At 40.9% G+C, this 21,753-nt stretch overlaps 1 protein-coding gene across 1 annotated transcript in view; it reads right to left on the bottom strand.

Annotated features, from left to right (window-relative positions):
• phkb (phosphorylase kinase, beta) overlaps positions 1–21,753 on the bottom strand; it is a 149,354-nt gene that overhangs the window by 122,951 nt on the left and 4,650 nt on the right. Inside the window, exons 3-4 of the mRNA XM_055648385.1 lie at positions 17,440–17,529; positions 9,138–9,276 (exon numbers count right to left, since the gene is read on the bottom strand). Of these exons, the coding sequence (XP_055504360.1) occupies positions 9,138–9,276; positions 17,440–17,529 (229 nt within the window). The remainder of the gene's footprint in view (positions 1–9,137; positions 9,277–17,439; positions 17,530–21,753) is intronic.

The following is a 21,753-nucleotide window of genomic DNA, read 5'->3' as shown; positions in this document are numbered from 1 at the left end:
GAAGAGAGTTGATGAGAATGAGGAGAGAATAAAAATGGGATTAATGTAGGATTAGTATAAAAGGAGACTTGACAGGTGGTGCTGATTCACTGGGCTGCATCTTTGGCTCTATATGTGGTTTGTGTTTTCATTTGTTTTACTTGATCTTAATATTTTCAATGGTTACATTGCAGTTTAAGTAATTGTCTTCACATTTACTAATTTTCATTACTTAAATCCACTTATTATAGAGTTATTTTTGGACGCTGTGCTGCCACAGAAGACATCTGGCTGGAGAATTAGTGCGGGAGGCAAGAGGCAGGTGGACTGGATTGCACACAATCCGGCTTGTTATCTACTTTGGCAAGTATGATGCTGATGTGTAAAGAATTTGTCCTCCTACCACCTACCCCACCAGAAATCGACTTAGGTATTAGTAAGAGCAAAGTAGGTTAAGCCTGATTCTTTACCTTTTATACATCTGATGTGATATTGAGAAAGCATATGGTTCAATCCTTGACGGATAATGTGTTGATTACCATAAGGTTGGATCTTACCCTAATGAATAATACCACTACAGTATGCTCATCAGCAAGAGGATACCTCGCACAACAGGTTGTATGGGGAATAAATACTGAAGCTCTAATGCCTGCCGAGTTAGAGATGAATGTTGAATGAAATGTGACTTTGGGCACAATGATGTTGTCACCTACAAGTTCTCCAAGATGTACTGTAGGTACATCACATTGTCCGTTACTTTCATGATGACCATCTGGGCCTTCCCGGCCTCAGTCAGGCAGAGCTGGACAAACTCCACCCAGCTCCAGTTCATGACGGATCCTCACACAATCCTTGCATCTATCTCCAAGTTCACTACCCAACACAAACGTCGCTCTCACATATACAGTACGAGTCAGTGCTTACAGGCAATCAGGAAGAAAACAAACTTTACAGCTAAAAATTGTGGGTTTTAAAGTACTTATTTAACAAAATTACTGGTCTGAAATAGATATCATCCACCCACCAACTCCCACAAAGTAAGTTATATATCACTGTTACTCCTCCCAACAATTTAACAATTCAGTAAAAATGCTCATTATTTCCAACTCCAAGATCGGTTAGCAAAAACAGAGCTCGCTAATAAATGTAGCAATTCAGTATAAATGCTCATTATTTCTGACTGCACGCCTGGTTAACAAAAAGAGAGCTCAATATTTCTTAAGAGCACCAATATTTCTAACAGATGGTAAATTGAGAATTCCCAGGAAAAACAGAAATGTGGAGCAAATAGAACAGAAATAATTGGCTTGGTACAACAATTGCAAGACAAAGAGAACCTGAATGAAATAAAAATCAGAAACATTGCAGACACTCTTTCTCCAGAGAAGGACCATATGGAAAGCCTGGCAGAAACAGCTCAAAAGCTGCTATGGCCCATTCTTAGTCACGTGGGTGACCAAAAAATGTGGAATACATGTGGAATCCATCTTTCTAATTCTGAGAGCATTACAGGTATATTGCTATGTACTGTATGTAAGATTCATAGTTTTTTCAAAGTTTATCAAGTGAAATATTTATGTTATGCTGACAATGTTTGTTTGGGGTCAGAGGTCAGATATGACTGGTCGCGTGTGTGACCTCATACGGAAGCATTTTTTTCATGACTCAGTTTTATCTTACAAACTCTTGGGAATTTTAAAAAGCTAGAATGTTCATATCTTTAGCAGAAATGCATTATAGTTCTGTAGGTGGAAATGAATAAGATTAAATCTCTTACAATAATTTTTTAATGTATTACTTTATGTGATGCCTTTTGGTAACGTGTGTGACATTTGGTTCACTTTCCAAAGAATGGCCCTATATATTCTTGTACACAAATACTCCTGGAAAGCAGTTCCTGCCATAATGTTATGTCCACTAAGAATTCAAAAGAGAATGGATACTTGAGGTACAAGTCTTGCGTTAACTGACAGCTGTCACACAATGAACACTTGTCAGATTTGCTACATTCACGGACCAAAAAACATTGCCGTTGCTTCCTATGTTATCGGCATATCAAGTTTGTGAAGAATTTAGAATGCACAAAATACTAGGTCTGTTCCACAACAAATGAGAAGCTGTAAACACAAGGATAACTTATTTGTAAGAAGGAACTGCAGACATTGGTTTAAACAGAAGATAGATACAAAAAGCTGGAGTAACTCAGCGGGATAGGCAGCATCTCTGGAGAGAAGGAATCGGTGACCTTTCAGGTCGAGACGAAGAAACATAGAAGGAGTAGGCCATTCGGCCCTTCTCGGAAACGTCACCCATTCCTTCTCTCCAGCTTTTTGCATCTTACGATAGTTTATTTGATTATTAGCAGTTGGAACAAATCCTGCAGGCATCAGAAAAGATGGTTACGTTGCTGCATTTGCAACCCTCATCATAGATTTGCAGATTTTGTCCCCTTGAGAATATTGCCATTTCCCTAGAGAAAAAAAATCACTGGTATTGCACATCTCCTCCGACAGATGGCTGTAGCCAGTGTACAGCACAAGTTTACCATTGGGTCAAGCATGCATTCCTACTGTCACGGCATGTTTTGGTTATTCCCTATAGAGTAAAAAAAACTGACAAGATTCAGTAGCAAGAGTAGAATTACAAAATTGTATTCTCTGTTGGGGAGACAACCTTGAGACATCATCAATTTAAAACTCTCACAGAATGAGAAGAGCCTTCAAAAATGTAATTATATAAAATAATGCTTATGCTATAACAATTCTATTAATAGCATATTCATGAATATTCGTGACTCGTTCACAATTATAAAAAGTAACCAAAAACTAAATTTGTTTTTCCCTTTCACTCATGAATTTTCACCTTCTAACCCCTAACCAGGGCATAGTTTCTGAAATACCAATATCTTTTGGCACCTTGAACAACAAAAAATAAATGTTAGCAGTGGAAGCACGTCATTTGACTGCAGTGAGCATATAGCCAGTACTTCTACCTTCCTCTAATTATCAACAGGGCTTCTTGGATCGACATCAAGAATAGTTTCTCTGGCAACTTCAACATCTCTTTGTGCCAAACACTGAAGTGTTGCTTCAGTTGACTTCTCAAATTAAATACATAACCACAGATTGGACCTTCCTGATCTGAACTTTTCAGTCACTTTGATATTTCTTTATGACATTGGATCTGTTCAACTGACTCAGAGTCTTTCCTGGTTCTCAGGGCAATTCCATTACCATACTTATTTCCCTATGACCTATTCTCTTGTCCATGCCTGTGAACCCCCCCCCTCCCCCATCTGATTCACCAAGCAGCCAACTTCAGCACGTATAATTCACAGTGGCCAATTAACTCAATAACCAGCATGTCCTTGGAATATGATAGGAAACCGGAGTGGTCAGGGAAAACAACATGGTCATGGGGAGAACATGCAAAGTGAACACAGACAGCATCGGAGGTCAGGATGGAACACAGAATATTGGCGTTTCAAGACAGCTGCACTACCTGCCACACCATTATGATATCCTCAGCTGAGGTCTATAAGTTGCTACAGAAACTAACAAACTGCATGCTGCTTCAGCGACTCACCGGATAACCCCATAAAGCTGTATTTTCTCAGTCCCTCGATTAATGAGTCCAGAAAATACTCAAGAACTATTGGGGTTATAATATCTCACATTGTGGGAATGGAACTGTGAATTTGCAATTTAATGCAAAAATTTTGCCAAAAATGCAAAAATACAGATTCCACAAGACAAATTTAGTGTTGAGATAATTTTGATTTTTGCTTCACAATGGAATTTGTTTTGAAATAGAAACGTTTGCTTGACAGCACCAATAAAGGAAAAAGATAATAATACGTGTAATTATTAGCAGCAACTAGTTTATTTTTTTGCTGAAAAGACTAATAGACCAATAGAGTATGAAGTAAAATGCTGCAACTGTAACTACACTTACAATGCTATAACATGTTTGCTCATGTAAGCATTAAAAGTCTGAAACACTTATGGACATAAAGCATTTCAGATTTAATTACACAGCACAAAGAATAATTCTGTACAATTACATTTTTGATGCAACAGAGTTGCAGCACAGAGGCATTGTTGTCAAAAGATGGGTAGCATATACCAAAATAGATGGTCCAAAATAGTGTCGAAGTAAGTATCTAACAAAAGCATCATTGTACCTAAGCAATAACAAACTTTGCGGGATGGTAATATAAAAGTCACACATGGTGAGGAAGAGGAAGTACTGACACTTTTGAAAAATATAAAAGTGGATAAGTCTCCAGGTCCGGACAGGATATTCCCTAGGACATTGAGGGAAGTTAGTGTAGAAATAGCAGGGGCTATGACAGAAATATTTCAAATGTCATTAGAAACGGGAATAGTGCCGGAGGATTGGCGTACTGCGCATGTTGTTCCATTGTTTAAAAAGGGGTCTAAGAGTAAACCTAGCAATTATAGATCTGTTAGTTTGACGTCAGTGGTGGGCAAATTAATGGAAAGGATACTTACAAGATAATACATATAAGCATCTGGATAAACAGGGTCTGATTAGGAACAGTCAACATGGATTTGTGCCTGGAAGGTCATGTTTGACTAATCTTCTTGAATTTTCTGAAGAGGTTACTCGGGAAATTGATGAGGGTAAAGCAGTGGATGTTGTATATTTGGACTTCAGTAAGGCCTTTGACAAGGTTCCTCACGGAAGGTTGGTTAAGAAGGTTCAATGGTTGGGTATTAATGGTGGAGTAGCAAGATGGATTCAACAGTGGCTGAATGGGAGATGCCAGAGAGTAATGGTGGATGGTTGTTTGTCAAGTTGGAGGCCAGTGAGTAGTGGGGTGCCACAGGGATCTGTGTTGGGTCCACTGTTGTTTGTCATGTACATCAATGATCTGGATGATGGTGTGGTAAATTGGATCAGTAAGTATGCAGATGATACTAAGATAGGTGGGGTTGTGGATAATGGAATAGATTTTCAAAGTCTACAGAGAGATTTATGCCAGTTGGAAGAGTGGGCTGAAAGACGGCAGATGGAGTTTAATGCTGATAAGTGTGAGGTGCTACTTCTTGGCAGGACAAATCAAAATAGGATGTACATGGTAAATGGTAGGGAATTGAAGAATGCAGGTGAACAGAGGGATCTGGGAATAACTGTGCACAGTTCCCTGAAAGTGGAATCTCATGTAGATAGGGTGGTAAAGAAAGCTTTTGGTGTGCTGGCCTTTATAAATCAGAGCATTGAGTATAGAAGTTGGGATGTAATGTTAAATATGTACAAGGCATTGGTGAGGCCAATTCTGGAGTATGGTGTACAATTTTGGTCGCCTAATTATAGGAAGGATGTCAACAAAATAGAGAGCGTACAGAGGAGATTTACTAGAATGTTGCCTGGGTTTCAGCAAATAAGTTACAGAGAAAGGTTGAACAAGTTAGGGCTTTATTCTTTGGAGCGCAGAAGGTTAAGGGGGGACTTGATAGAGGTCTTTAAAATGATGAGAGGGAAAGACAGAGTTGACGTGGATAAGCTTTTCCCACTGAGAGTAGGGAAGATTCAAACAAGAGGACATGACTTGAGAATTAAGGGACAGAAGTTTAGGGGTAACATGAGGGGGAACATCTTTACTCAGAGAGTGGTGGTTGTGTGGAATGAGCTTCCAGTGAAGGTGGTGGAGGCAGGTTCGTTTTTATCATTTAAAAATAAATTGGATAGTTATATGGATGGGAAAGGATTGGAGGGTTATGGTCTGAGCGCAGGTATATGGGTCTAGGGGAGAATACTTGTTCGGCACGAACTAGAAGGGTCGAGATGGCCTGTTTCCGTGCTGTAATTGTTATATGGTTATATGGTCATGTTTCATTCAAAGTAGCAATCCATGTTGAATTTGCCTTGACTAGAAATTAGTTATTAAAATTGAGCAAAAAAAAAATTAAAGTTATCCTTATTGGCATCATTCCAACAAAACTGCTTGAGGAAGATCCTGAAGACTAGCTACAGAGACCACATCACAAACGAGATCTACCAGGAAACTGCAACAAAGCCTCTCAGCCAGGACATAGAGGTACGCAGGATTAAATTTGCAGGACATGTACTCCGAATGTCACCAGAACGCGCAGCTAAGATAGCAATGACATGGCAACCTGACAGAAGGAGGAAAAGAGGCCGACCAAAACTCACATGGAGGTGAACATTCCAGAAGGATTTGTAAGCCCGGATCGCAAGCCTATCGAGGGTGGAAGACGTCACACATAACCAAACAGAATGGCGAAAGCGCTCAACAGTGTGGGAGGAATTAAGTCTGTCTAAGTTATTGGCATCTGACGTTCATTATACATCAAGGAGGAAAATAAATAAAATGTGTGACACCAAAATTTTAAATCACGACATTATCATCATTCAACTAGATCACGACCTTGGTCCAAATGACGCCAAGGCAACAATATGATTGCAGAACGATAAACCTATTAGTGTATCACAGATATTTCTACTTCATGATCTTTTATGAATTGTACATGAAAATAGCCACAAGTGATATGCCTACAGAAAAAAATGTGGCAAGCAATTACAATAGCAGAGAAATGGAAATTGGCATTCCCTATTCATTCAAATGAATATTCAATCAATAAGTACATCCGTTCTTATTCCAAGGATATTAATTTTATTCCGATTTTGTTTTTACATAACCAGATTAGAAGACACAATGTCTAAAATTATAAATACACACTTGTTAACAAAAAGATTTTTTGCACTAGCAATTACTTAAAAAATAATATATTCACAAAGTTATATAGGATACGTCTTCCACCTATTTTCATATAATTCGCAAACTTGGAAACTTTATATTTTGTTCCCCCCCTCATGTAAGTAGCAAACAATTGAGGGGCAGGGATAGAAACGCAGGGGTCCTCCACTGGTTACATCTCTCCAGCATTGAAAAAGACCCATTCACTCCAACTGTTTATTTTCTATGTGATAACCAGTTTTCAATCCATGCGAACACACTTCCTCCAATACCTTAATCCCATCCTTTAATGCGGCACCATATCAAATGTTTTTTTGGAAATCCAAATACATTACTTCTACATTTCAAGATGGCGGCGCTGGCTTAACAGCTGCGGCCCACCTGCAGTCCGTCTGTTTTTTTCTTTCGTTTTTGTTCCTTGTCATGTTTTAGTTAATTTTGTCTTATTAAGTTGTGTATGTGTGTGGGTGGGGTGGGAGAAACATACTTTGGCTTCTTCCTTCGGGGGATGCGACTTTTTCTTCGGTCGTGTCCCCCGTCTCCGTCTAGGCCTAGTGGCGGGGCTGGCGGCAGCAGAGCTGTGGCGGCGGCGGAGACCTGGCTCGGCCCTGAGGCTGTGGCGGCGGCAGCAGCGGCAGCAGCGGCAGCGGAGACCTGGCTCGGCCCTGGAGCTGTGGTGGCGACGGCGGCGGCGGAGACCTGACCGGGCTGGAGCTGTGGCGGCGGCAGCAGCAGCAGCGGCGGCGGAGACCTGACCCGGCACTGGAGCTGTGGCGGCGGCGGCGGCAGCGGCAGCAGCAGCGGAGACCTGGCTCAGCACCGAGGCTTTGGCGGTGGCGGCGGCGGCGGCAGCGGCAGCGGAGACCTGGCTCGGCCCTGGAGCTGTGGTGGCGGCGGCGGCGGCGGCAGCGGCAGCGGAGACCTGGCTCGGCCCTGGAGCTGTGGCGGCGGCGGCAGCGGAGACCTGACTCGGCCTCTGAGCTGTGGCGAGGCAGCGACCACCCGCGGAGTTCGAACCGTCGCCTCGGCGCAGAGGGAGAACAAAGAGGGAAGAGCCAGAGACTTTAAGATTTTGCCTTCCACCACAGTGAGGAGGTGTTTGGTGAACTCACTGTGGTGGATGTTAAATTTGTGTTGACTATGTGTTTTGTCATTTTTTTTTTTTAATTATATGTATGACTGCAGGGAAACAGAATTTCGTTCAGACCGAATGGTCTGAATGACAATAAACGAATCTAATCTAATCTAATCTAATCTAATACAGCAAAAAAACTCCTGATGTGACTCCTCTCCCTCAATGGTTCCAATTATCCTCCTCCTTGCTCAGCAAATTCCAACACTGGCGACCTTTGTGATCCTGCTTATATCCCACAAGCAGCTGTCTGTGCATTCACCTTCCTCTCCCCTCCTCCTGGTTCTATCTGGCTTTTTCTCCTATTCTTCTTCCACCTATTACCCACTTGCCTTTATCTCCAATTCCATCTTTCCCGCTGCCACCAAGCTCCATTTGCCCATCATCTTTTACTCCTCCTCATTCCACCCATCAGTTACTGGCTTGTCTGACTACCTTCTCCTTATACTCCCCATCTTCCCTCTCTCCTCTCAGTCCTGATGCAAGGTTTCAACCCAGAAATTCGACAATTCCTTTCCTCCCCAGATGTTGCCTGATCCGCTGAGCTTCTCCAGCAGTTTTCTGCAGAACATCTACAGATTCCCTCTATCAACATTCCCTGTCATATTATCAACAAATTCAAGCACATTTATTAAACACGATTTACATTTAAAAAAAACACACAAAGTTTCAGTATATTCAGCTTCCACAAACTATGAGTTATTTCTCCTTTATTATTGACTAGCATTTTGACAACAACAGATCTGGTCTAAAGATCCAAAGAACTGCAGATGCAGGCAAGTCTGAAGAACGGTCCCAACTTGAAATTCCATCTATTGTTGTCTTCCAGAGATGCTGCCTGACCCACTGAGTTATTCCAGCACTTTGTCCGTTTCAACCTAAAAAGATCCCTGCCTACCGTCTCCTGAGTTTTTTGAACAAATGGATTTAAGCAAATTTATTTAATTATTTGCATTTCAAGTCATGACCTTGGATCAATAGTTCAGGCCCCTTGAAACTAGCCCAGTAGCTCAATGGGGTGGGAGATTGCAACCTTCACGCGGTCCACCCTGTTTCGACTAGTGCAATCAACCCGACGTGCACAAACAAATAGATGAAATAAAACAAGTTGACCTACAACTTTAGGCTGTGCACGCAATATATAAGAAGAAGAAGTAGCTCAATTACTATCCTCGATTTATCCCACTTGATTTATGGGCTTCAATGGACAGGCTTTACAGAAAGGAAAAACTTGTAAAACTGGATATTGAAACATAAAAATTCCAGCAGAGGTGTACTCACCTGTAAGCAAGTGCAACTGCCCAAATACCGGCAGCACAATAAAGGCAATCTCGAACTTTTGCGTGATCGCATTTGCCGACTGTTTTTGTGGGAAAAAGACCTGTTGCAGCATTCTGATAGTTCAGTACAGTCGATTTTACTGAAAAGAAACAAATAATTGATTCAGAAATAGTCGAGCTACTGTGTCTGTCTGCATAGTTGGTGAAAAACCATTTACTCAAGTATAATGCAAGAATATTAGTAAAGTTTAAAAATGTATTTTATTCACTGGCAATCAATGAATTCATAGGTACAATTGAAACTTGGAATCATAGCTGGTAGGAAAGATTTTCAGCCTGCTATCTCTAAGTGAAGTTGGATACATCTACAAATTGTAACCATAAAATGAGCTGGATGGACTTGTGTGTTTTTCATATATATAGAAATATAGAAAATAGGTTCAGGAGGAGGCCATTCAGCCCTTCGAGCCAGCACCACCATTCATTGTGATCATGGCTGATCGTCCCCTATCAATAAGCCTTCTCCCCATATCCCTTGACTCCACTAGCCCCTAGAGCTCTATCTAACTCTATGTGCATATAATGCATGTCCTTCCTCATTCGTCCATGGGTGTTTCTTATGATTTTAATTCTAAATAATCTTACAATAAAGATTAGAATCGTTGAGCTCTGAAAAAAAGTGCAAGAACGTAGCTCCCTTACACTAAACATCCCAAACACATCACAGCAAAGTAAATACATCTTAAGTTGTTCAGTTGTACTGCTGTTGCTGCTGCAAATAAAAATGTAATTGTTCCATTTCAGTAGGCCTCACATTTTTCACATATCTATATTAAAGCCTCACTGTATCCTTGTCACAACCCACACTGCCACCAACTTTGTATTATCATTATTCTGGTCTCCTGACCTCTAATGAGAAATACCACATCCATTGGTTCTCCCTTACTTGTTCTATAACCTCAAAAACTAAAATATTTATCAAAGGTGAAAGGTAAAGGGATGGTGAGAAATAAGAGACTGAAACAAACTATTTTGAGCAAAGAACCAGCACAGGTATGATTGGCCAAATGGCCTCCCTGCATGCAGTACATTTAAAAAGAATTAACACTCGGGGTGAGTGGTTTTCAAAGGTAATATAGCATCGAGGATGACAACTCTGCCACCTATTTTACTCTTAGCTACAAGGTCTGCCTGTATTCCATCATTAATTGCTATTCACTTGTATTATTTTAGTCCGGATAATGTAAAATATCATCAGTTTAACTGTTCCATCCAACTATGCTAACAGATATGCTGATCATGCCTCCACTACACCCTCTGGCATTCACTTCAAATTCCAGCTTTTTTATTTTGGAGATAAAAACCAATGCATCATCAACACATTTCCTACAGGTTTATGCTGTACATTAGCAATTTCTGGTCCTTGGTATTATATGAGATTTGGCACATCAAATCTGTCCCATTCCTTCAATAATTTCCGTGCAATCTAGTCTTGCTCATTTGTCCATCAATTGCCTTATGATTCTCCCATCACCCATCTATAATGGGGCTAAATGCAGTCGCCGTTGAAACTACCAGCACATCTTTGGGATGTGGGAGAAAACTGGAGCACACAGGAGGATACCAATGGTTCACAGGGAGTATCTGTGAATTTGGAGGTCAGGATCGAAGCTGGGTCACTGAAACTGTAACTAGTGAACACATTTATTCCTTATTTTAACTGCACCTTGAAAGGGTTACTTCTTTCGCAAATAAACAAAATTTACCTGAGGTGTTAACATTACCAGACACCTTCATTTACCGACTAAAACTTTGGAATGATAAATGCCCGTTTACCACTCCTGATCTTTTTTTAATATAATCACGGGAAGAAATACATTCCTGGAGAGTTAGAGCAAGTGAGGGTGGGGGAAAAATAATGTTTTCCAGTTCCAACTATTCAGGGCAGTTTATAACCCTTCCACCCAGCAGAGAACTTGTTAACCTAAAATCCAGGGTCAGGAACAGACACTGTAATGGCCTGGACGTGGTCAGAAAAGGCTAGACGCCAGGCAGGTTCAAAGGTTCTTTAATGATAGTTGTGAGCATCCACTCACAACGAGTTCCACCGAAGGGATGATAAACTCCCAGAAACCCCCTGGGCAGAAACCGGAAGCCTGTGGGCAGTCCAATATCCCTTTCCCACAAGTGCCGAGGGAGATGACCCAAGGAGTGGCCTAATATCCGGGGACCGCCACAGGAACCCCCCCAAGAACCGGAGGCACGAAACGTTTGAGGTGACCAGCCCGGGTGCGCACCGTGCCCGGCACAGGAACCGGCAACCGACCAACAGGTGGAGGGGACGGAGCAGCCACTGGAAGAGGTACTGCAACATCTTCGGCAGACGGTGGGCAAGCTGGCACCGGTGCCCACGTCTCCTCATGGGTCCTTCCGTCCGCACGTTCCCTCTGCTCTGGAGGACTGCCAGTTCGTCTTCCTACGCAGGGATGCTCATCGGACACCTCTCCAGCGGCCGTACGAGGATCCCTTCCGGGTCCTGGAACATGACCGCCACAATACTTTCCTACAACAATCAGGTTCTTGAACTGACCTGCACAACTCTAATCCTAATTGTGGAATTGTTTTCTAATTGTGTGTTGCACTATTATCTTGGGTTTATTTGTACACAGTCTTTTTCTTTTCACTGCATTATAGAATGGGTGAGTACATTATGTATAATTTATGGTTTTGTGCGTTGCCTATGTGACTGTGATTGCGCTGTGAGCAAGAAATGTTATTGTATCTATACCTCACCGTACATGACAATAATATCAACTTAGTTTAGTTTATTGTCATGTGTACCAAGGTACAGTGAATAGATGTTGTTGAGTACTAACCAGTCAGCAGAAAGGCAATACATGATTACAAAAGAGCCATTTACAATGTACAGACACATGATAAGGGAATAAAGTTTAGTGCAAGGTACAGATCTGAGGGGAGTTTAAGAAGATCATAGTTGAAGTAAGAAATGTTGCTGCAGGAATAGAGATTTAAGAGTGTGGTGCGATTGCAATTCAATTTTATAGATCTGCTTCTGGGGCTAGCACACAAATAGTCGCCTGGGTTGGGCACCATCTTGGAGCTTGACTTGACTAATAAGAGAAAGTAATTAGGCTTTCTAAGTTTCATATATTGACATGTGGCAGCAATTGGAATCAAGTCCATTTAACCTTGTAAAACAAGTTACAAATCCAATGGGATTTCTTCAACATTTATTTACGCAATTACATTTGAAACAACTAGGTGGATATATATCATTTTGCTGTCCAATTCAATCCAAAAGCATCATCTCAAAATGTATTAATCAACAATAACCAGAGTTCAATGTATGATCAGGAATGGGACCGTGACTGCAAAAAGGAAAGTAAATATTACGTTTCCAATGGGCAAGGGAAAACAGATTAGATTTAAGCAGCAGCCAAAACTAAGAATGAGAATTTAAAATAGCATCTAGAAACTTCTGTCATTAATCCCACAAGAAAAACTGCAGTTATACTTACTTTTAATAAACAATTAGTGGCATTGCAAATTGGACCATGATGTGCACACATCACTTTGGTCACAGTCTCTGCTCTACATGTTCTGTGCCTTGCTCTGCATGATCCCTGTGGTTGCACAAGGATTACAGGGCCTTATGGGTCCAATTAAGCTGGAAGCAAAAACGCTGCAGTGCTCTTGCAGATAAAAGAGTAATTTGTACTACTTTCAATTTATACTCTATTCATTGCTTAGGATGTGACCTCAGCAGCCAAATCGAGATTTTTTTTTCTGACTTCTGTCTTTCTCTTCTCAAACTATTCCAGTGACATTCAATGGAATATTTTGATTAAACACAAAAACAATTTCAAATTAGGACTTCAAATCACTGTTCATATTATTTTTTGTTCACTTCTTTACAGTACTGATGCTGTTACCATCACTTGGTTTTCCTTTCTACCCATCTGGTACATCTTAAACCAACTGGGTTCATCATAATAACAATATTCTTCATCATTTGTCTCTTAGATCCTTCCTTCTTTTCAAGTCACAAGGCTCCCAAAATAAAGTGCAAGAAACTGTAAATTCAAGTAAATTACTCATGATAAAACAGTAGGTAGACAAAATAACTCAGTGGGTGAGGCAGCATCTATGGAGCGAAGGAAAAGGTGATGTATCGGGTCGACACCCTTCTTCAGGCTTAAGGCTTAAGTCTGAAGAAGGGTCTCCACCTGAAACATCACCTTTTCCGAGTCTGATGAAGGGTCTCGACCCGAAACGTCACCTTTTCCTTGACATTAGATATGAATTATATTACTTTGAGCATAGAATACCATATGTATTGCATTTCTGGATTTACAAAATGCAAATTAATTGTACGATTAAAACGAAATTGCTGGAAATGGATAGGTGAAAAGCCTCATGAAACCCAAACTCAGCAGTAGTGTATATGAATCGTACATTATGGTGAATGCACAGACAGACACCATAATTGAATGAGTTAGCTGGAAAAAAATAGAATCAAGAAATCCTGCAGTTCAGAATCCTTTAGCTTATATTTTAAATATATTTTTAATCTGGTACAATGCTTTGTAGAAAAATGAAATTAATCAACTAATTATGACATCTGATTTAACACATTTCCTGTCATACCTTTACCCTACTATTTGTCAAGTTTCTTCAAATGCACTGCAAACAAATGGAATAATAAATAAATCTGTCACATAATAGTCACTGATATCTGTAATTTAAACAGGCCTGATTTAATTAAAATCATTATGTGGTCCCCTTGTACCCTCTTACCATTTCAAAGAAGTACCTACAAATGAAAAAATATCACCTGCTAATGAGAATCAGTAATGTTCAAGTGCATGGAAATAAATGAATCCATTTTGTTATGAAATGAAAAATCATAAAAAGAGGCCGACCACTACTGCCTGAAGAAGAATAGCTTGACACCTAAATGGCTTCACTATTATAAATATCACCAGCAATGAACAACATTAAACATCAAAAGTTCAATTAAACAATTTTAATACTAATTCTCCCAGTTTTTCGGAGAGGTTGAAAACCATTTCAGATGGACAACCAACAGTATTTGCTTCATTAATAATTAACAATGTTATAATAATATCAATAATAACAATATAAATTGTCACTGAATACATTTTTATTATATCTCGTACTACAAATGTTGGTATTTATCACACCCAAAGCTATCAAATACTATGATTGGACCATCACCAAAACAGCCTCAGCAACCATTTCCCCACTTCACAATTTGGCATAATATCCAGGGCCTTGCTATGTCTTCCGCCTTCCATAGGTGCTGCTGAGAATCTTCCGCCTTCCATAGGTGCTGCTGAGAATCCGAGGCCTTCGGAGGTGCCGCTGAGAAGCTAAGGCCGGAGCCTCGCGGGTCAGAACATGGGCCTCGTGAGTCAGGGCCTCGCGAGTTGGAGCCTCGTGGGTCGGAGTTGGAGCCTCGCGTGTCGACAAAGCCCACAGACCCCGAGTCTGCAAAGCCCACCGCTGGGGCCTGGATCAGCGCCACGGAGGCATCCGTAGAGGACCCGGCAGCAGTACTGGAGAGGTCGGTGCGGCGGTCATGATGGCGCCGACCGACTGACATGCGGTAGTGAGGACGCCGCTGCTGGGGGGGAAGGAACAAAGGAGGACAAGGCCTGGGGAGACTGCCATGAGCATGGGGAAAGAACAACGGAGACCCAGCATAGGGGTACCGCCGTGAGTGAGGGTGGGGGGGTGGAAGAACAATTGACAATGGAGGACCCGGCATGGGGGAGAACAAAGAGGAACCTGGCGTGGGGGCACTTTGTAACTTTGTAAGTGCCTTTTATGGGCGACTATTTCCATACCTTGGGTATGCAAGCAAAGAATTTCCCTGTGACTTGCCACATGTGACAATAACATATTCAATTCAACTCAACACGAGGCCCAAATCTTTCTCAGCTTAGTGTCCTGTGGATTTGTAGGGAAAACTGTCAGGGACAAATGTATTGGATACTGAATAGTTCAAAGTGAGATGTGGGTAGAATATTACACATAGTGGTGTAGGTGGAAATGCAGGAACAGAGTTGGATTGATTTTTTGGAAGTCTGATCAAATCAAATGATGTAGCCTTAAAATAACAGATATTTGTCGCTGTAGATTTTTCTTATGCTAATACTTCCTTCTTTCTCTGTTACACTAAGAGACACCTCTGCTTCAAACCAATCCAACTTCAAGAAAGCCCCCGAATATCATACTGTAATTGTGATGCTAAAGGATCACAAGTCCGTTTTGGTGCTGATGTATTTGATCTCGCACTTGGTGATGAAAGCAAATGACCCATAATAACCTGGGCATCTGCAATGACCAGTAACTCAACTGAACCAGCTATTTCAGTACAATAACTACAAGAACAGGTCAGATACTGAGAATCCTTCAGCAGCTGACTCAACTCCTGACATTACAAGGTCTTTTATCATCTACAAGTAGGCTGTGGGCCGAGCATCAAAAATGTGTCTAGAAATAGGATTTTGTGACCCAAGTCACCAAACTACATGAAATTTTCACATATTGTGTAATTTTTTTAAATATAAATCACCCCTGAAACTCGATATGAAGAAGACTTGCACATTTTTATTAAATTAGAGAAAAACCGGAAAAATGTCGGGAATTTTTTAGTCCAATCAAAGCACATTTAACATTGAGTTGTCTGCCAGTTGGCCAATCACGCGCTTTGTTTCAGTCTAGCACACAAAATGGCTGAGGGGGCTTCACAGATGCCTGTTTTACTGGAGATTCCGATGTGTTGTTCTGTGGAATAAATGTCATGGAAACTTGCAGCAGGTAATTGTATTTAGTGGGAAAAGCATTAAAAAGGCTGAAGAAAGTGCTGCGAAGTGGATTAAAGTGCAAGAAAGCCTTCAAAGTCCCTGCTGATGTGCTGGAACACAAAGAAAGCCCCCATGAATCAACTCTAACTGAAAGGTAAGACTAAAGTCTGAATTTACGAAAATCTATCTGTATGGACTTTAATTAATTTAATTGCACCATTTTATAATGTGAATAAATTAATTCATTCATTCATCCCTCATTCACTCACTCACTTACTCATTCATTCATTCATTCATGAAATTGAGGGCCTAAACTATAACACAGTCAATTAAACATTGTCACTAATGCCAGCTTGTTGTAGAGTAGTAAGTCTTTAACAAATGATGTCGGAGCTGCCTGCGAAAACTTACCGGGAAAAAGTGCTCCGACGGCGGGGCCTAACCCTAACCCTAATGAATGAATAAGGAATGAATGAATGAATTTAGTTTGGTGACTTTGGTCACGAAACTGCAGAATAAAGCTCCTCGGCCCACAGCCTAAAGGCAATGCTCAGGAGCATGATGGAATACTTATATTGATAACCCATCTACTACCCTACATGTTCTCTCCACCACTGGTACACAGGGATGGGCAATAAAAGGTGGTCTTGCTGGTTACAGACAAAAAGTCCAAGAAAAAAAAGAGTAACTAAAAAAAACTCCCATGACAATATTAAAAAAGCAGGACTTCAGAACAGGTCAATTCTCCCTCCTGAATCATCACCATTAATCAATCATTTATTTAATCTTCTCACTGTGGAATATTGTTTCACATAAATTGGCTTCTGGATTTGCCATAAAAGGGACAATAACCACCTCTTATTTGCTGTGAAGCATGGTTTGAAAAATAAAAAAATAAAAATCTAGTATAATTAAAATTCCATTGAACGACTCTTGTACCAGACCAACAGACTTTCACAACCATTGGATATTAATACATCAAAACACTTTCAACACTTAAAATATGTTGCATAGTATAATAAATGTTCCAATGAACCAAGCGAGTTTAAAGGGAGTACATGGAACAGAACCTGATGAGCCAGATGAACCTGATGAGCCAGATTGGGATTTTTAAACAATAAGATAGCAGATTATCAGTGTTTTGCTGTATATAAACGCAAATTATTTCTGTTGACCTATCACATGTAGCGACACCTTACTAAAAAATTCAGAAACAAATGACAGTAATTCCATGTTTTCAAAGAGAGATTGGTAGTCCTGATGAAAGGGAAGATAACTGGAGACCTTTTTGCAAAGTGATCCATGATCACAACGTAATTGGTCACTGTTCCCTTATTTCTACCTTTCACTTCCGCCCAAGGCTTGAATGCTTAAACATCCAGCATGCAGAAAATAATATATTACAAATTAAAAAGTCAGAAGTTTAAACTTTGCATTGAAACATCTTACCAAATCTGTAATATCCGTCAAGTTTGTCCAACAAATTCACTTCCTCCGGTGCATGAATTAGCACGGTTTTAGCAGGTTCATACACAGAGTCTAAAGAAAATTAAAACAATATTTTTCAATCATATCAGTGGATAGAACAAACCGTGCACACAAATATCAATCCTCATTAGTATCATTGTACAGGCTTAATTTAGTATCATTGTACAGGCTTAATTTAGTGCATATCAAAACATAATCATTCTGTTAACAAATTAAAGATCCTGCAGTTATACAACAACTTTTTTGTTTAAACATTACACCTGCTCAATACTGAACACCTTCATTACTCCTGCATGAAGAAAATTTGTGGGAAATTTAAAATTCCCATTCTACTGCCACAAAAGAGTGTCATCCATTTGTCTTTCCTATTGACATTTTCTAACAGATTTATCATTGATGTGCAATAATTGCTCCAAAAGAGACCTGCACATATCAATTTCTGAATATTCCGTACAAATAATGGTTTGCTGGCAAGTGTGGCGGTTTCAGGATACTTTCCAACAAGAATAGTGTGTGACTACATGTAGATTATGGTGTAGCACATTATAAAACTGATGGGAAATGATCCAAGGGTGCATTGATTGAAAATTGAGATAGCAAATGTAACAATGAGGTTATTTGGCAGGAAATGGTGTTGAATAGCCTGATGGGACTGAAGGCTGATAAATCCCCAGGGCCTGATGGTCTGCATCCCAGGGTACTTAAGGAAGTGGCTCTCGAAATCGTGGACGCATTGGTGATCATTTTCTAATGTTCTATAGATTTAGGATCAGTTCCTGTGGTAGCTTATGTTATCCCACTTTTTAAGAAGGGAGCGAGAGAGAAAACAGGGAATTACAGACCAGTTAGCCTGACATCAGTGTTTAAGAGGGAACAGCAGATGCCTGACATCAGTGGTGGGGAAGATGCAAGAGTCAATTATAAAAGATGAAATAGCGGCACATTTGGATAGCAGTAACAGGATCAGTCCGAGTCAGCATGGATTTACGAAGTGAAAATCATGCTTGATTAATCTTCTGGTATTTTTTTGAGGATGCAACTAGGACAGTGGACAAGGTAGAGCCAGTGAATGTAGTGTACCTGGACTTTCAGAAAGCCTTTGATAATGTTCCATATAGGAGATTCGTGGGCAAATTTAGAGCACATGGTATCGGGGGTAGGGTACTGACATGGATAGAAAATTGGTTGGACAGGAAAGAAAAGAGGGATTAACAGGTCCCTTTCAGAATGGCAGGTAGTGACTAGTGGGGTACCGCAAGGCTCGGTGCTGGGACCGCAGTTATTTACAATATACATTAATGATTTAGATGAAGGGATTAAAAATATAATTAGTAAATTTGCAATGACACAAGGCTGGGTGGCAGTGTGAACAGTGAGAAGGATGCTATGAGGATGAGGGTGACTTGGACAGGTTGGGTGAGTGGGCAGATGCATGGCAGAGCAGTTGAATGTGGATACATGCGAGGTTATCCACTTTGGTGGCAAAAACAGGAAGGCAGATTATTATCTGAATGGTGTCAAGTTAGGAAAAGAGGAAGTACAACGAGATCTGGGTGTCCTTGTTCATCAGTCACTGAAATGAAGCATGCAGGTACAGCAGGCAGTGAAGAAAGCCAATAGCATGTTGGCCTTCAATAACAAGAGGAGTTGAGTTTAGGAGCAAGGAGGTCCTTCTGCAGTTGTACAGGTGGCCTAGTGAGACCACACCTGGAGTATTGTGTGCAGCTTTGGCCACCAAATTTGAGGAAGGACATTCTTGCTGTTGAGGGAGTGCAGCATAGGTTCACAAGGTTAATTCCTGGGATGGCGGGACTGTCATATGTTGAAAGAATGGAGCGACTGGGCTTGTATACACTGGAATTTAGAAGGATGAGAGGGAATCTTACTAAAAACATATAAGATTATTGAGGGATTGGACATGCTAGAGGCAGGAAACATGTACCCAATGTTGGGGGAGTCCAGAACCAGGGGCCACATTTAAGAATAAGGGATAGGCCATTTAGAATAGAGATGAGGAAACCTTTTTCATCCAAAGAGTTGTGAATCTGTGGAATTCTCTGCCTCAGAAGGCAGTGGAGGCCAATTCTCTGGATGTTTTCAAGAGAGAGTTAGATAAAGCTCTTAAAGATAGCGGAGTCAAGGGTTATGTGGAGAAGGCAGGAACTGGGTACAGATTATGGATGATCAGCCATGAATGGCGGTGCCGGCTCGAAGGGCCGAAAGGACTACTCCTGCACCTATTTCCTATAAAAGATTTGGTGCCAGGATAAGTCTGGGTGAATGTCACCTTCCAATCTGTGGGAATTATTTTGCAATCAATTTTGAAAGACAGCGTCAGTTCATGGACCACCTCCTCAGCCAATCGTTTCAAAATATAGGGATGCAGCTTGTCAAGACATGGGAATTTAGTGGTTTCCAATTCTATTAGTATTTCCAACACGTTTTTATCCCAACACTAAATTTCTTTCATTGCCTCATTCACCATAACTGTCATCCTCCATTAACTCCGTGAGGCTTTCTGCCTTATTCTATACTTTCTGTTCAACCTTTTTTTTCCTAAAAAAAGATTTGTGCTTATTGATTAACTTTAGAGTTGCTGCTTAACAGCAAATGTAGCACCGGAGGTCCGGGTCCAAACCCGACTACAGGTTCTGTCTGTAAGGAGTTTGTACGTTCTCCACGTGACCTGCGTGGATTTTCTCCGAGATCTTCGGTTTCCTCACACAATACAAAAACGTACAGGTTTGTTGGTTAATTGACTTGGTATGAATGTAAATTGTCCCTCGTGGGAGTAGGATAGTGTTGATCCACGATAGCGGGCATCACTGGTCAGGGCGGACCCGGTGGGCCAAAGGGCCTGTTTCCGCGCTGTATCTCTAAACTAAAACTAAACTTCTATTTCCTCATCTAAAATGTTAAACATTGACATACTTTTCTTCCCCTACCAGTCCCCACGCGTCTTAAAAGGGAAATCCGTTTGCCCTCATGGTTGACATCCAGAATTCCATAAATGCTTCTCAAAATATAAAACATGCCAGAAGTGATCTTTCATTGTTTTTTTAAATGCTCTTTTTCACTTGCTCATGGGTATTTTGGAAAGCTCAGCTTTTATTGTAAATAATCACCTATATACAAACATATGACATACAAGTAGCTTGCCATTTGATACACAACACCTTTTGAGAAATATTTCAAAGCAAGTGTCACTGAGTCAACAGCATCACTGCCACCCACACGTCCGTTACACTAAAGGAAACAATTACTCGTTTGCGGCGCGCTACAGTATAGGTTGTGTAGACAGAATGCCAATGAAGCCTTGAAATGCATTTCAAAATATTTCAGTACTGTGATCCATGTCATTTGTCACTGTATGGATAAGAACCTAAGAGAGCTATTCTCTGAAGGCCTATCCTCCCTAGATTGAGGCGAACTAAAAGCAGTATTGTTTGCTATCAAACCAAACCTGCAAATGAAATTAGCCACTTCAAAAGGAAAGTAAAGGAAAGAAGAATGGAGTTTAGATATCCTTAATCTAATTAAACTAGAGTTAAATGAGACTCAAAATTAACTTAAAATTCTTCAAATAACAATAGACAATAGGTGCAGCATTGGGTCATACGGCCGTTCAAGCCAGCACCACCATTCAATGTGATCATGGCTGATCATCCACAATCAGTACCCCGTTCCAGCCTTCTCCCCATATCCCCTGACTCCGCTATCTTCAAGAGCCCTATCTAACTCTCTCTTGAAAGTTTCCAGAGAACTGGCCTCCACCGCCCTCTGAGGCAGAGAATTCCACCGACTCACAACTCTCCATGTGAAAAAGTGTTTCCTCATCTCCATTCTAAATGGCTTACCCCTTATTCTTAAACTTTGGTCCCCTGGTTCTGGACTCCCCCAACATCTGGAACATGTTTCCTGCCTCTAGCGTGTCCAAACCCTTAATAATCTTATATGTTTCAATAAGATGCCCTCTCATCCTTCTAAATTCCAGAGTATGCAAGCCCAGCCGCTCCATTCGCTCAGCATATGACAGTACCGCCATCCCTGGAATTAACCTTGTGAACCTACGCTGCACTCCCCCAATAGCAAGAATGTCCTTCCTCAAATTTGGAGACCAAAGCTGCACACAGTACTCCAGGTGTGGTCTCACTAGGGCCCTGCGCAACTGCAGAAGGACCTCTTTGCTCCTATACTCAACTCCTCTTGTTATGAAGGCCAACATGCCATTCGCTTTCTGCACTGCCTGCTATACCCGCATGCTTACTTTCATTG

The sequence above is a fragment of the Leucoraja erinacea genome, chromosome 17 (assembly GCF_028641065.1).
Source record: "Leucoraja erinacea ecotype New England chromosome 17, Leri_hhj_1, whole genome shotgun sequence".
Lineage (NCBI taxonomy): Eukaryota > Metazoa > Chordata > Chondrichthyes > Rajiformes > Rajidae > Leucoraja > Leucoraja erinaceus.
This window is presented reverse-complemented; position numbering and strand designations above follow the sequence as displayed.